We start from the raw sequence: 16,827 nt of genomic DNA, 5'->3' as shown, positions 1-16,827 counted from the left end.
CTTGTGAAAATATACTGTTGTCTAACTTCAAGCAATTCTTTTTTCAGAATTAAACCAGACTGGGTTTTAAGGAAAGATAACATGCAAGAAATTGTAGATCCTCTGCAAGCTATTCGAATGGTAATGGATACACTTGGTACTGCTTACCACTAAAATGTAGATACTATCTTTGAAAGTGTGTGTGTGTATTCAAAATGGTTAAATGCTTTTTAGGGGGAAAACAAATTAGTGTCAAAAGCGATTACTTAAAGATGCAAATTTACTCTCAAATTGGCATTTTATTTTATATTTTGTATTATGTACATTTTTTTTAATGCTACTTTGTACTAATGCCTAAAGCAATTGTACAATAAAATACTGAACTGCTTTGAAGCTCTTGGGTGTTTTCCTTGCTTTACTATTTCAAATATACTGTTTTTATGCAGCTGTAATCTTATTTAAAAAAAAAAAACACCAAAAAACAAGGCAGCAACTTAACATGCAGTTTCTCACAAAGGCTGAATGTGTTTTGGATGTCCATTTGGCAATGAGGACTAAATATTAGTGTGCAAGTCAGACTGCAGAGATGGTATACATGAGAGGAAGGATGGTCCAGTGATTAGAGGACTACCTTGAGCTGTTGGAGACCCAAATTTCAATTTTCATTCCATTACAGATACCTGGGCAAATCACTAAATCTGTGCTTCAGTTCCCTGTCTGTAAAATAAGGATAATAGTACAGGGGAGTGTTATGAGGATAGATACATAAACCTCACAATCCTTATCTCTAATTAGACCCTTTCTTCCTGGGCCATCAGTTACTGACAGGGGCCAGGACTCTTCCTGTTCAACCAGCAGTGAACATGGATGCAGCCCTCCATAGCATCTCCCTTAAATGTTTCTTCTTTCCTGCTTCTTACCCACATCTTTCTGAAACAAGTCTAAGGAACAGCACAGAAAGCATTAAAAAGAAACAAACAAAAACTGCATAGGGAGTCTATTTGGAGGATGGAGAAATTTTTTTCTCAGAATCATTCCATTGAGGGCTGGCTTTCTGAAACCAATTATTTAGATAGTCTTATTGGCAATGTCCAAAACCGCCTCTCAAGTGATAAAGAGAACCTAGGTGCATCATAAAGTGAAAGCCAAAGGAAGACTGTCTTTCTGGTCACTAAATCATCAGGCAAAGTTGAACTTCAAATGGCTGTGCTTCAGATACATGCAATACACTGGACAGGTTTTTAAACAAAGTCCTGAAGGTCAAGCACTCAAAGTTTTCCAGTCTCTAAACCCCTAATTACAAACCTTAAGAAAACTTCTAAGGAGTAATCACTTTGAAAATGTGCCCAATGCTTTCACTACAATTTTTAGTGACCTTTTTAAAAACAATGTCTGCTAGATGATTCCTGTTATGTCAGACTATTGGATACTAGCAAATAACCCATTCATGTCTTATATGATCTTATATGGGGCTAGTCTTGCCAAAACAAGCAGCTAGCAGTGACGTTTCTGTGGGCATATGCCCTGAGAGAAGAATGATTTTGTGTTCTGAATGTGGTCTTGATTTGTGAGTGGCTTGCTGCAGGTATGTGGCATAACTCAGTGCTTTCTGAACATCCTGTAAGAGGAGGGCGGTGCTGCCCTAGTTTGGCTAGGTTTAAAAGCCAGTCACTAGCAAATATTGGAGCAGTGAACAGCGAAAGTGGAGTTTCAGTGGTAGTTGCGGGGGCTGGGACCTCCTAGGAATTGGGTCTGGGAAGAGAAGACTGGCTACTGAGTTAGCACAAGAAGTGACCTGAGGAGGAGAGGAGACAAAGAAGATAGTCAGATGCAGAAACTTTAAGATGTATGTTGGGAAGGAATTTTCCCCCAGGTCAAATTTGCTGTAATCTTGGTGGGTTTTTACATTCTGCAGTATGTGCGCGTAGGCCTCTTGCCAGGATTATGTGGGTATATCTGTCATTTCCCTGCCATTGCAGGGGCCTATGGTATTGGTGCATCCTCCTATTCTCTCCCAGTGACAAATGGTCTAGACTTCTGTGGGCTATAATATTTGGATCTAATTTTGGTTGCTAGGTTTAGCGTGCTGGGTGGTGTTGGCGGCCTGTGAAATACAAGAGGTCAGATGGTCTGGCCTTAAACTCTATTACTCTAACTCAGTGATTCTCAAATTTATTTGCTCATTCTCCCCCTTCTTTGTGTCTGTAGTAATTTACACACACACACACACACACACACACCCTGCCACACAAGTACATATACCAATATATGTGGTGGCAGCACTTCACTTGAATCAGTTTCAGCTTCGTTTTTCACTTTTTCTTTTCCTTGTCTCGTGAATGAGTCAAGGATCCATTGTGAGAAGAGTAAAAACAAAATTATGATCCATGCTTGCAATTAAATGTGCACATTGAGTCATAGCAAACGGATTAACATATAGATGGCAATACTTTGTATAATGCTATGCAAAGTTTAACAGAAATCCATCAAAATGCACAGTGCCGTGTAAAGTCAAATGCACAGCGCCATCTGAGGCCCTGAAAGGTCTGGAGGGATCAGCTTTGCTAGGTATTCGTTGCTGTGGGTAAAATGTACACAGTACATGGTTTTTTTTCCCCCCCTAAAGATTCTCATGACCCCAGAATGTATTCCATGCTCCTCCCTGGGAGCCAGCCCCCCAGTTTGAGAATCTCTCCTATAACTTGTTCAAAGCCCAAATGTCAATATTTCCCAAAGTTCCCCAGTCTCGACACAACTTTAGCAACTCCAAACCAATATACCTGAAACAACATGCTACATTCTTGAAAGTGTAGGGGAAACCAGAAAGTGTTCAATATAGATCTAGCGTTTCTTGTATTTGGCCACGTTTGTTCAATCCTGTTTTCAAAATTGCAGAAGCCTGCTGTAACAAAGGTAAAGAAAATCCCCGTCTATACTTCCTGTTTATAGTTACCCAGAATTCAACTCTTAAGTTGCACCCTCAGGTCATGCACTGTATTTTTAGTATACTTACATAAGCCATCACAGGTGTATTAAACACATAAGCTCTGGGCTTTGTGCCCCAAAAGGCTTTCTCAATATGCAATCTGTCCTTGTGTATGATACATTTGTATCATTCAGAAACATGTGTAACAATGTCACTATTGAGTTATGGCAAGATCCTTGGGGCAAATTAACACAGTTCTGAGGAGTTAGCCCTTGGTCTGTACCTCATGTGTCCATCAATTGAGATCTTGTTTATATTTCTGCATATACAGAGTCCTAAATAAAACCATGTGATGTCCTTAGCTAAATAAAGGAAATGCCTGGAACTGTGGAGGTTGTAATGTTGGCAATAATGCCTACATTGTTTTGGAATTTACACAACATCAGAAGAAGTTTGCAAATCATCTAGGGCAGAGATAACTATAGGAACTGATAATTCAATACTGTAACATTTCATATTAAGCTCTTTGGTGAAAGGACTATTACTTATATGTTTAATGGTGCCTAGCACAGTGGGGTCCAACTGGGTTGAGGCCTTCATGTGTTACTGCACAATAAATGCAGAGTAATGTGACATGGTTGTGTCTACTAATAATTTTCAGTTATTTTCAATGTAGCCAATGAACTGTCTTGTGAAACTAAAACATACTAACCACCGAGAACTTAACGACAAAAGTAACCCTACCAACACCACCATACCTCCAGCACATAGGTGGAGACAGGTTTTCTTGATTTTTGGTTTTAATTGTTCTTAATCTCTCTTCAGAGGCACTCATGTAATATAATAAAATTGGTGATATGCAGGAGGGGACTCTTGGGAGCTCCTTGTTTAAAATTTTATAATTTCTTTGAAGGGAAGATTTGGGATGATTTTTCTTGTCTATAAGGTAATTGCTGTCTCTTGGGTACTGCTAACTGATCTTTACCAGAAAATATCTCCTGGGGCTCATAATTATTTCTGAAGAGCATTGGAAACTCTCCAATTGCACCAGCTGCCAGGTAAGGGCTCACCATCGATGGGCTACCTGCTTTAGTATCCATATATGGTACTCTGTGTGTTTTTTTTTTTTTCTTTTTCTTTCAGTGAAAAGTATAAACATTTCTAGCAAAGGGCTTTTAATAAAATGTCTAACTGCTGTGGTGTCTCCTTGTTTGATTATAGAAGAGTATTTTTATTTAAATGGGGAAGCTATCTGAACAGATCATCCAGTTTGTTGCCTTTCTTCTACAGGAACCTGAACCCCTGGTTCATGAAGTTCTACAGGCTGAGGAAGAAAATTTTATGGAAGCCCTTGTTAAAATACTTGCAGTATATTATTGAATCAACTGGTAGCAATTGTTCTAATATCTCAGAAACTATGTCTTTAGCTTAATTTATCAGTTGTGTCTTTGCTTACAACTTCTGAGAGAGTGTGCATGTAGGTCAGAATATGAATATGTCTTCTGCTGGAACTTGTAAAACCAAAAGATGGGATTATCCTGTCCGTTAAAGCCGGGGAATTCATAAAACTGTCTGATCATGCAACAAAGTTTTTGTTTGTCTAGTAGACAAAGGGTATGACCGTTCTCCCCCCCACCCCATCCCCGGACCTAGCAGCGCAAACAAACTAGTAGAATGTAGCCAGTTAGGGATAGAAATAGAAGAGAAAACTAGACAAGCTATCAACAAAAGTAAATAAATTGATAACAGCAAAATGGCCTTTAAACCAGGGGGCCTGAAAATTCCCAGCATTTATGGCTACTTGTTTCCAATTAATCTATTTTACCATTTGCCAAAGTTCATTTATTTTATAGAGAAAGCAGCTACCATTTTCAGCTTTTTTCTCATTATGCCTCACTGTTGTTGAACTTCTTTATTAAAATAGAGCTACTTCAGGTCTAGTCATTCTATTTAAGGAATAAAAATCAGGCAGTGCTTTGAAATATCTTTTTTGTGTGTTACAAAACTTACTCCAAATACCTTTTTGTAAATAATTAACTGAATTTTCAAAAGAAATACTGAGTTAGCTACTAGTGTTCACAGAATGGTGAAAACTATTGTTAGAGACAACACTGAATATGGCATTTAAAAGCTGGATTTTTCTTATAATTTTGGTTGATTCAGGAGAAACCTCTGCAGAAGGTAAAAGTACTGAGGCATTCATTTATTTATAAAAGAATATGATAATCTAGAATATATAGTTTACATATTGCTCTGAGGAAAGTGCTTTATGTAGTCACTTTAATTTGATAAATGGTTTTATTCTTAATGGGGATATATTTTTGCTAGTGGGGTTTGGATTTCTAATATTCTTGATTGAACACTTGCTATGAAGAGTGAGCTGTTGCTGTGTTGAACCTTGAAATTGACACAGATATAGCACCTCTGGGAAAAGGTTCAGACAGTAACATATGAACATCCCATTTTATTATTTCTGGAACCACTTCCTTTGAGCTCATTCTGCAGCAGTTAAAGAAACAGACTTTAGTTCCATTTTATTTGTAGACGAATCATATAAATTGCAATGGTTGAAGGTACGCAGACTTATAAAAGTAAAAAAGCACTAGGGAATCAAATGCTAATCTGTAGCGAATATGACCTAAGATAATGCTCTGCATCTCATGTTCCTGGTCCCTCCAGCATGGGATACTGCTTCCTTCACCCTTATTTTCTAGAAGCCAAGATTTCTAACTATTCCCATCACTAGATAATATGACAAGCCACTGATATCCACCTCCCTTACCTTTTTTTTTTCCCTGCAGGCTGTGTCACTTCTAACCTGACCAATCTACTCTTGTCTATATTTTTAGTTTTTCCACTGTAAGGAAGTTACATGCTGTCAGTCTATAAATTCCTGCCATGTAGCTTCCAGAGTGCGGATTGGTTTACAGACTGCTCTCTTGGTAGGACCTCTTTGAATTAAAGTGTCCCCTCTTACCGTCTCTTGTTACACCTGTCAAAAGGAATTAGGAATGCAGGTATTTCAAGTTTCTTCTTCGAGTGCTTGTTCACGTCCATTCCACATTAGGTGTGCGCACACCACTTGCATGAGTGTCGCAAACTTTTTCCCTTAGTGGCTCCCGTTGGTGGGGGGCCCCCTGAGTGGCCCCACTGCGCCGTGCATATATACCCCTGCTGGCCCAACCCCCTCCTGTTCCTTCTTGCCATCCATGGTGGAATTGGAACAATCCCTTAGCGTTTCTCAGAGTTAAATAGCTGTTATCAGTTAGTTAGCATACCTTTGTTGTGGACACTTAAGTGGTTAGGTGCTTGGAGGCTTCCAGCACCTGCCCCGGGCTGCGGGGCATGCCGCAGGCCCACGGGTTTAAGGCTTGTACCACGTGCCGCAAGCCTATGCCAGTTAGTGACCCCCACGACTCGTGTCTACGTTGCCTGGGGGAAGAGCATCAAACTGAGCGGAGTAAGATTTGCAAGGCATTCCAGCCAAGAACAAAGAAAGAAATTGCACACAAAAATTGCAAAGAAAGAAATTGCACATTGCAGCCACTGGGCCCAGAGCACCTGACGTCAGCTCCGGCTTCCTCGGTGCATAGTGCTCCAGAGTCGTCGAGAGACCCAGCAGTGGCTAAACACCAAATGCTGTCGGTCCCAGAGCACCAGACTAGGCCCCCGGCACTGCTCGTCCTCCCCAGTGCGACCCACGGCGCAGCCGGAAGGAAGGTACGGACGTTCCCAGTATAGGAGGCCAGCGCCTTCCAAGGCCCTGAGCACCGATAAGAGTGGGAAGGCCGCTGTCCCGGCCACGGTGGCTCTGGCACCACAAGTCCCACCGAGTCCAAGCCTAAGTGACCTCAGTGCGGACGGTGGGCTCGAGGACATAATGGATCAGCCCTCCACGCTTGGCACCTTTGAGGCGGTGAAGGACCTCATTGAGCTGTCAGGGGCGAGCCACCTCCCATACAGGGAGAATCCTCTGCCACCCATGCCACGAGTGCTGTCGAGGGGTAAGCCGGCAATGGTGTGCCATTCGAGGACACCGTCCTGGAATCGCTCCTGGAGTTGGTCCCGGTCGAGCTCCGCATCCACGGACTCCCAGTTATCCGCGGAAGGGGCACAACGCTCTCTAGCACCACTCAAGAGACCGGCATCGGAGAAGTCAAGACGGCCCTCACCAGAGGACTCCCTCAGATGCCGATCCCAGTCCCACTAATGCTGGCGCCGATCCCAGTCCGGATCCCGGTCCCGGTCCTGGGGATATTGGTATCGGTCCCGCTCCCATTGGGTTAGGAGCCGCTCGTCGATCTCCTGCCAGCACAGATCGTCGGCATCGCTGTGGCCTTCGCAGTCGGTGTTGCCACAGGCCGGCGCAGACTCCAGCCATTACGGTTACTTATACCGTGCTCCAGACAGCAGGGACCCTCAGACGGGTTGGCTTCCCCAGTGGGGGCCTCCAGGTCATTGGCCCTTCTGGACTCCTTGGGCCTATCAACAGCGCCAAGGGGCCCCGTCCAGGGCAAGCAACTCGGTGCAGCGGTCCCGGTTCCTGCACCGATGCCTGACTGTGCCGGAAGCTACAATATCCAGGCCTCCAGCATCCCCCCAGGATAAACCAGCACCGAGTCCGGTGCCACCGCAAGGTCTCCCGCACCGGCCTGAGCTGGAGGCCCCTCCCATGGGAGAGCGGAAGCAGGAGGACCAGCCAGAGGGCGTTGAGCAGCTGCTAACCTCCTCGTCATCCCCGGATGAGGCGGTGGCGGGTACAGCGGTATCCGGCCCTCCACTGATAGATCACAGAGCCCACCAGGAGCTACTGCGTAGGGTCGCCCAGAACTTGGGGTTGCAGAACGTGGGGATGGTTGAGCAGAAGGACCCCATGGTGGACATTTTGAGCCCCAAAGGTCCATCTAGAATAACGTTTCTGCTCATTAAGACCATCCAATCGAATTATAAGACTATATGGCAGATCCCGGCCTCTAGTGCTCCAACGGCCAAAGGTGTGGAGCGCAAATACTTTGCCCTGTCAAAGGGCTACAAATTCTTCTTCTGCCATCCAAGTCCATGCTCCCTGGTGGTCTTGGTGGTGAATGAAAGGGAGCACCATGGACAACAGGCCCCGGCCCCTAAGGCTAAGGAGGCAAAATGCCTGGACCTTTTTTGGCAGAAAGGTGTACTCCTCACAGGGCCTTCAGTTGAGGATTGCTAACCAGCAGCAAGCGAACCTTGCTCAACAGGCATAATTTTAACTACTGGGTGGCAGTGGGGAAGTTTAAGGACAACCTCCTGCAAGGTTCCCAACAGAAGTTTACGGCTCTGGTAGACGAGGACAAGGCAGTAGCCAAGACCTCTCTCCAGGCATCCCTGGATTTGGCAGATGCGGTGGCTAGAACAATCGTGTCAGGGGTGGTCATGAGGCGCTCGGTGTGGCTTCAGGAGTCAGGCTTGCTGCCTGAGGTCCAGAATACGCTTAAGGACCTCCCTTTTGAAGGGTCCGGGCTCTTTTCAGAACAGACCAATGCGAGGCTGCATGCCCTCAAGTCCTTGAGGCTTACGCTTAAGTCGCTGGGTATGCACACCCTGGCAGCCCAGAGGAAGCCCTTTAAGCTGCAGCCTCCCCCTCAACGCCAGTACCAGCCTCGCCATAGGCATGAGCCTAACCGTAGGCGAGGCAGGGATAACAGGCGACAGCGCAATAATAACAATAATGCGCCAGGTCAGAACCAAGGTCAGCACAAATCCTAGCCAGGCACTAAGCCAGGCTTTTGAAGGTGTGCTCAGGGACAGCGTACCAGACCAGTCACCGGATCCGTCCCTTTGTTTACTGAACCGCCTGTCCCGTTTCTCCTGTTCATGTTCCAGCATTATGTCGGACCGTTGGGTCTTACGCACGGTACGGAACGGGTACTCACTGCAATTCTCTTCCTTCCCTCCCTGCCTCCCTCCCAGCCCACTTCCCCATCCCTCTTCAGGGACCCCTCTCACAAGCATCTCCTAGAGAAGATGGTTCGCTTGCTGCTAGAGGCAGGGGCGATAGAGGCGGTGCCACACGGCCTAAAGGGGAAAGGTTTCTACTCCTGGTACTTCCTCATCCCCAAGGCCTTTTAAAGGGAGCCTTCGTCCCATTTTAGACCTGCACGGACTCAATAAGTTCCTGGTCAAGGCCCGGTTCCTCATGGTGTCTCTGGGCACCATCCTCCCTTCCCTGGATCCGGGGGGCTGGTATGCTGCCCTCGACATGAAGGACGCATACTTTCATATCGCCATCAACCCAGCACATCGGTGGTTCCTGCGCTTCACCATGGGCCAAGAACATTAGCAGTTTGCGGTTCTCCCGTTTGGTCTAGCCGCGGCCCCATAGGTGTTCACGAAATGCATGGCGGTAGTGGTGGCCTTCTTACGGAGGCAGAGGATCTGGGTTTACCCGTACCTTGATGACCGACTCTTGGTGGGTCGATCTGAAACGGAAGTGCAGGGCCACATGGAGGTGGCCCTGAGATTGTTCCACGAGCTGGGGCTCCTAGTCAACATCCCCAAGTCCACTCTCGTGCCCACGCAGAGAGTGGAATTCATAGGGGCGGTCATGGACGCGGTGCAAGCCCGAGTAAGCCTTCCAGTATCCCGATTCTGGGCTATCCAGCAAGCGGTTACCTCCCTGCCCCAGTTTCCAACTACAACAGCCAGGTTGACCAGGGTGCAAGCAACTTCCATGGCTTTCCTGGTGCAGGTCCCGATCCAGGAGATCTGCAGAGCAGCCACCTGGTCCTCAGTGCACACCTTCACGACCCACTACGTGGTCAACCAGCAGGCCAGAGAGGACACGGCAGTTGGCAGAGCTATTCTCCGATCAGTTGTTCTGTGACTCCTACCCTCCTCCAGAGGTAAGTCTGTGATTCACCTAATGTGGAATGGACGTGAACAAGCATTCGAAGAAGAAAAGACGGTTACTTACCTTCTCGTAACTGTTGCTCTTCAAGATGTGTTGTTCATGTCCATTCCACCACCCACCCTCCTACCCCTCTGTCGGAGTTGCTGAGAATAAGGACCCGGAGGGGGTCGAGCCAGCAGAGGTATCTATGCACGGCACAGTGGCACCACTCGGGGGCCCCCCGCCGACCCGATGGGAGCTGCTAAGGGAAAGTTTCCGATGCTTGTGCATGCAGTGCACGCACACCTAATGTGGAATGGACATGAACAACACATCTCGAAGAACAAGAGTTACGAGAAGGTAAGTGACTGTCTTTTGTTTAGTACAGCAATATGTTAATTCAATAAGTATTAATCAAGCCTGATGATGTCAATAATAGTTACTAGTAAGTAGTAACTTTCCTTTGTTCTAACAAAAAAAAATGCAGGGATGCCAATCTTGCTTGGGGCAGAAGGCCACATTCCATGTTAAGTGATAGACCGTGGACTGGAATATAACTTAGGATTCAGTTCTCCAGTCCCCAGCAATTTCCCGCTGATGTTACAGTTAGGGCTTGTTTACATTTGCAAGTTTTGTCAACAAAAACTGCCTTTTTGCAACAAAACAGCAATGCCATACACACTGCAAGGTCACTGTTTTAAAAAAACAAAAGAAAAAACCCTAGTTTTTGCAAAAAAAAAAAAAAACCCTGCGAGAGACTTTTCTTTTCCCCTCCCTTTATTGTCGACAAACAGCCAGTGTAGACACCACAGTTTCCCCCCCCCCCCCCCCCGATTTTATTGGCCTCCAGAAAGTATCCCACAATTCCCCTGCTGCCGCTCTGGTCAGTGGTTTGAACTCCGCTGCCCTGCAGCCAACCCACTCCCCCTTGCAGGCCCTGGGACTTTTAAAACTCATTTCCTGTTTGCTGGCTTCCCAGAGGAGCTTCCTGGGTGAGCATGGGTGGCTATTACCCCAAACGCGCTCCCTCTTGGACCACCACTGAGTTGTTGGATCTGATCAGTATATGGGGAGAGGAGTCTGTTCAGTCGCAGTTGCGAGTGACCCGTAGGAATCGGGACACATATGGGCAAATGTCTCGAGGCTTTTGCGATAAGGGCTGTGATCGGGACACGCAGCAGTGCAGAGCGAAGATAAAGGAGCTGAGGCAGGCGTACCACAAAGCGCAGGAGGCGAACCATCGCTTCATGGTGCACCGAAGACCTACTGCTTCTATAAAGAGCTGAATGCTATCCTCGGTGGTGACCCCACCTCCATTGCCGATTGCCCCGTGGATACTTTGCAGGCAGCAGAAAGAGGGGGTAACCTGGAGGCTGAAATTCGGGATGAAGAAGTTGAGCTAGAAGAGGTTAATGTGCTCCCGGAGGGGTCGCCTGGTGGGGCAAGGAGCCAGGAACTTTTCTCCACTCCAGAAGTGCTCAATGGTGACCAGGAAGCCGATGAGACTCCAGGTAAGTTGCTGTGGCTTGTGTAGGAAATCGAAAACTTGGAGGCAGGTAGTATGTAGCTAATCTGCATGGCCAAGCAGGGTGTCAATGGACATCGAGACCTGCAGGGAATCCTCTAGAGAGAGGCTCTGGAAAGTTTCCAAGAGGTACTTGTTAATCCTCTACCTCAGATTCCAAGGGAATGCAGTCTCGTTAGGTTCCCCATTGTAGGAAACTGTACCATGCCATTTAGCAGTCACTGGAGCTGGGACCAACGTGGCACAAAGCTGAGCTGCATATAGACTGGGGTGAAAGCCGCAAGCATTCAGAAACTAGTCACCCTCATTAGCGAGGTGTCAGCCAGCAGGTGGGCCACCTGTGAAAAATTGTGAGATAATTTTAGAATGAGTTCCCTGCAAGCCGAGACCTTTTTGTCCATATGCACAACTGCCTTCCCCCCACACTCCCGAAACTCACCATGATTGGGGTGCTTGTGGAGCTGTGGGCCTGCCTCGAGTCTCAGAGAGAAAGTGATTTCTACTAGCAAAATCCCCTTTTTACTAAAACGTTTCAATCGTTTGTTGGAATGTAACAATCCCTCTTCTGTTCAGCACAGCCCTTGAAGAACTCACCACGTACCCCCGCAGACCGGCTGCGACAGATAAGAAAAAATCCTAGGCGCAGCAAAGAAGAGATGTTCTGCTAGGTGCTGCCACGTGATGAGAGACAGGCCAGGGCACAGAAATAGTGCTGGGAAGCCGAAAGGCAGGACAGAGAAGAGACTGCTGCTTTTGCTCTGTAAGCGACGGAGTGGATGGTAAAAGTTATGGAGGATCAGACGGAGATGCTCAAATCATTGATACAGCTATAGACTGAGCAGATCCGAGTTCGAGCACCTCTGCAGCAGATGCACAATTCTTTGCCAACCCCACCCCCTTCTATGCCCACACATTCCTTTTCACTCCACAGCACGCCTGAGTTTCCCCATCACTCCACCCCCCCTTACAGCTTGCACAATGATAGCTGGAGCGACACACAGTTGTGAGGTTTTACCCTTTTTAACAATAAATAAAGGCAAAGGTATTTAATGGTACAGCGTTTTTATTCTGTGTTCTACAAAAGCGTGTACAGCAATCAATTCACTCTCGGGTACAGGCTTTGGAAGCATTGTGTTGCACGGATCTTGGGCCTCAAAATTGTACATGGATGCAACAGGGAAGCAACTCCAAAGCAGACATGTGTTACTGCCCCTCGTTGTCAAAGTGGTTCCTCAAACCCTCTCTGATGTTAATAGCAGCCCTCTGGGCTCCTCTGACAGCCCTAGCATCTGGCTCTTCAAACTGTGCAGCCAAGCGCTCTGCCTCAGTGCTCCACACCTGAGCAAACATTTCACCCTTCGATTCCCACAGATTATGCAAAGTGCAGCAGGTGGCTATGACCAGGGGAATATTCTCCTCGGTAAAGTCTAGCCTGCCATTGAGACCTCCAGCGAGTTTTCAAATGGGCAAAGGCACATTCAACTACCATGCGGCACCTGCTCAGCCTGTTGTTAGACGCTCCTTGCTGCTGACAGGTGTCCTGTGTAAGGTTTTATGATCCAGGGCTTGTAAGGGGTAAGATGGATCTCGGAGGATTACTATGGGTATTTCCACATTCCCCCACTGTGAACTTGTGGCCTGGAAAGAAAGTCCCTACCTGCAGCTTTCTGTACAGGCCACTGTTCCTGAAATGCATGCATCATGCACCTTTCCAGACCAGCTTGCACTGATGTACGTGAAAAGCCCCTGGTGATCCACAAGCACCTGCAACACCATGGAGAAGTATCACTTTCTATTAATGTATTCAGAGGCAAGGTGGTCTGGCACTAAAATTAGAATGTGTGCGCCATCAATCGCCCCGCAACAATTAGGGAAACCCATCTCTGCAAAGCCATCCACTATGTCATGCACATTTCCCAGAGTCATGGTCCTATGCAGCAGGATGCAATTTATTGCCCTGTACACTTGGAGTAATAAAGCCCCAACAGTGGACTTTCCTACTCAAAATTGATTTGCGACTGACCGGTAGCAGTCTGGATTCGCCAGCTTCCACACAGCGATTGCAACACACTTCTCTACCGAAAGGACAACTCTCAATCTGGTGTCCTTGTGCCACAGGTCGGGGGCCAGCTCAGTTCATAGCTCCATGAGGTTGCTTTATGCATCCTAAAGTTCTGTACCCACTGGTCGTCATCCCACATCTGCATGACAATGCAATCCCACCAATCAGTGCTTGTTTTCCTAGCCCAAAAGCAATGCTCTGCCATATGCAGCTGCTCTGTGAATGCACAAAGCACTGATAAGTTGCTGCCGTCCATATCGCACTTGGGTGCCTGCAATTCATCCTCTGTTAACTTTGCAAGTAACTGTGCTGCCATGTGCGATGTCCTCACGACAGCTAACAGTGCATAGGAGGGAAGTGCAGGATCCATCCTCTCTCATTGCAGATGCTGACACGCACTACAAAAGAATGACAGTTGGAAAAATGGCGCGAAAGAAAGCCAGAGACCTTTGGAGGGGTGGGATACAAAGCGGTGCATGATAGTACATTTTGCACATCCCAGGACACCTAGCGATGGATGGTGTCACTAGGCACTGTGGGATACATACCCACAGTCCATTGCTCTCACTCTTGACAAAGGTGCCCTTTGAATGTGGACACGATCTGTCGACAAAGGGAACAAATGTAGACATGCTTTGGTGACTTTGCTTTTGTTGATTTCCCCTTGTTGGCATTAGTTTCATCGAAAAAACTTGCCAGTGTAGACAAGCCCTTAGGTCAGGGGTCTCAAACTCCTGGCCCCCAGGCCATCTGTGGCCGGAGAACCTCCCCAATGTGGCCCCTGGGACTCCAGCAATTTTGGTCTCTCCCTTCCAGAGCCTGTATCCCAATCCCCTACCCCAGACCTCCTCCCACACCCAAACTCCCTCCCAGAGCCTTAGGTGGGGGGGAGGAGTTTTGAGGGGGGCAGGTTCTGGGTGTTAGATTTATTACAACCATAAGGCCTAGAACTCTCTTTTTAGATGAAAACTGAGGTTCTAGACCATCTGAATGTGTCTAGCATGCAACATAAATAGATCTAGGGCTGAATCCATCCCTTAGGCCATAAATTTTGACATCCCCTTTCTAAATATATTACCTTTTTAGTTTCACTGAATCTGCCCATTTCTTGTAGTATAGGACAAGGTGAAAAGAAATGTCTTTGGTTTTCAGTATAATTACTAACAACTAGGCAAGTCAAGTATAAGTTTAAAGGGTAAACGGTTGCAGAATTGGACCACATGTATGAACCCTAGGTACCTACAGAGCATTCAGTCAAGCCAATTAATTTCAAATTAATCCAGAAAGCACTGTTATATGCATGGGATAAATTTGTAATAAACAAAACATAATTAAATCTTTTGTAGATAAGCCTTGTGATTTGCCACTCATAGAAAATGGGAAGATAGCTCAGTATTATTATAGTTTCAAAAGTTATTATTTTCCAATGAGTAAAGAGAAAAAGATTTCCTACACCTGCGTGGCTGGCTATACAACTGAATCTGGGAGTCAAGATGCAAGGATAACATGCACAGCAACAGGATGGTCGCCAGCACCAAAGTGTTATCGTAAGTCAATTTCATTGGCCTTTTTTGTTTCCTGTGGACACTAATGGATTTCACCAAGAGGGTGTAGTAATGAAACCATAAATTAGGGAAAAATTAAGAAGTGGAACTGGATATTGACAGTTTTTTTTTTTTACCTCTCTCTCTCTCTCTCTCTCTGAAAATTGGTACCAAATCCAGCAATATTGCCTTTTTGTGAAATCAGATAAATTCATAGAGGATAGGTCCATCAAGGGCTCTTAGCTAGGATGGGCAGGGATGGTGTCTCCACTCCCAGTTTGCCAGAAACTGGGAATGGGCGACAGGGATGGATCACTTGATGATTACCGGTTCTGATTAACCTTCTGAAGCACCTGGCATTGGCCACTGTCGGAAGACAGGATACTGGGCTAGATGGATCTTTATTCTGACCCAGTATGGCTGTTCTTATGTTCAGAACATCCCTATTTATTTTATATTTTCAGTGTTTGTGTTTTCATTATTATTTTTATTCAAGGGGTACTGGATTCCCCTTCCATCCTCCATGATGAGCAAATGACCAATTTCAGTCAGATTTTAGTTCACATTGCCTCCCCTCATCTTCAGTAATTTTGCCTCTTACAGGTGGAAACCCTCCCCCAATACAGAAATTTCCTGGCTCATCAGCAGGGGTTAAACAAAGTGAAAGCTACACTTTGGCATCAGTAGGAGTTGCCTGCAGGTGACTGGTTGGCTGCTTCCTCAGACAGTAAGAGCATCTCAGAGAGTATTTAGGGTGTTACCCAGGGTTTTCAGAACCCAAAGCAGTGGTAACTTGACTGTTTCTCTTCAGGCAGTGTCAGGAATAAATCAATCGAGACACAGCTCTTCTGTCTGATAAATGATTGGTACAAACAAGAATGCTTTAACCTAAAACTACTTTATTAGCTTTCACGCGCACACAAAAAAGTGCTCTAGCAGTAGGTTCAGAGCATCCTACACATTTATATTTACCCAAAGTCTGAGATAGTTTTGAATAATCAACAACTAGAATTACGTGCGCCCTCCTTCCATCCAGCCATTAGGGAGTTTAGGTGCCAGCTCCTTGCCCAAAGAAAAGCTTCGTTGGATTGCTCCAAAGTGTATCCTTTTGCCTAATCTTTTATAGCTAACTTAAACTAAGCACATAACTCATCGCGACTTGTAGTGGGTCACCACAGTAACCCCAATGGGTCACCAATTCTAATTTAAGCAACATACTCATTTATCTCTTAACAAAGCATTTTGTGTATCTCTAGTCATAACATTAAAATTTATACGTAGGGGCGCTTAAAACCAAGGACTGTTCAAACATTCCTTCCATTCTCATGGTACATTAACTCTGTCCCCCCTCCCATTCTCATTAGCAGAAACTGCAAACATACAGCTGTTTGGCCTTGCCTCTCAAAGCCCTAAGATTATTTATAGTTATGTGGTATTTGGTTTTCAGCTAGCAGTTGCTGGACATACAAAATGGCTGACTGCAGTAATGTCAGGTTCCAGAGTTACACACAGTAATATCAAGTTCTGGGGTTATGGAGGAGTGGGGAGAACATCTGTGCCTCGTAAAATAAATTGTAAAAACACTGAACTCTTTCTTGCTCTCCTTGTGCTCTCATCTGCTTATGATCTGCTGATGGTCATCAGTTCCCTTCCTGGTGACCTTTATTTGCTGCTGGGAGAGAACTCTCACTATGTCTTTGCAAGTGCTCCTATTTTACTCACTGGGAGAGAGTCATATAGCTTGGAAGGTGAGTAATTTCTCCAATTCTCAGGACTCACTGTGTGCACTGCAGTTTCAGTAGTGATCTGGAACAGAATAAAGAGAATAGTTAAGACTGGCAAGAAAGAAGATTGTGTGAACCCCACCACTGTCTAGCTTCACCAAACTAGGTGACTTTATTATCTTTCTAATTTCAACATTTAAAATAC

General features: G+C 45.9%; 2 protein-coding genes across 4 annotated transcripts in view; both read left to right on the top strand.

Moving 5' to 3' along the window:
* Window positions 1-372, top strand: part of ASPM (assembly factor for spindle microtubules) — a 38,406-nt gene extending 38,034 nt beyond the window's left edge. For both annotated transcript variants that reach the window (XM_048861583.2, XM_075131547.1), the window contains exon 28: window positions 48-372. In XM_048861583.2, the coding sequence (XP_048717540.1) occupies window positions 48-153 (106 nt within the window). In that variant the 3' untranslated portion in view covers window positions 154-372. The remainder of the gene's footprint in view (window positions 1-47) is intronic.
* Window positions 373-4,998: 4,626 nt separating this feature from the next.
* Window positions 4,999-16,827, top strand: part of F13B (coagulation factor XIII B chain) — a 48,991-nt gene continuing 37,162 nt past the window's right edge. For both annotated transcript variants that reach the window (XM_075131545.1, XM_048861804.2), the window contains exons 1-2: window positions 4,999-5,086; window positions 14,701-14,901. In XM_075131545.1, coding sequence (XP_074987646.1) covers window positions 5,023-5,086; window positions 14,701-14,901 — 265 coding nt within the window. In that variant the 5' untranslated portion in view covers window positions 4,999-5,022. The remainder of the gene's footprint in view (window positions 5,087-14,700; window positions 14,902-16,827) is intronic.

The sequence above is a fragment of the Caretta caretta genome, chromosome 8, assembly GCF_965140235.1.
Source record: "Caretta caretta isolate rCarCar2 chromosome 8, rCarCar1.hap1, whole genome shotgun sequence".
In the NCBI taxonomy this organism is placed as follows: domain Eukaryota; kingdom Metazoa; phylum Chordata; order Testudines; family Cheloniidae; genus Caretta; species Caretta caretta.
Note: the sequence above shows the minus strand (reverse complement) of the source record. Positions and strands in the feature narration are given on the sequence as shown.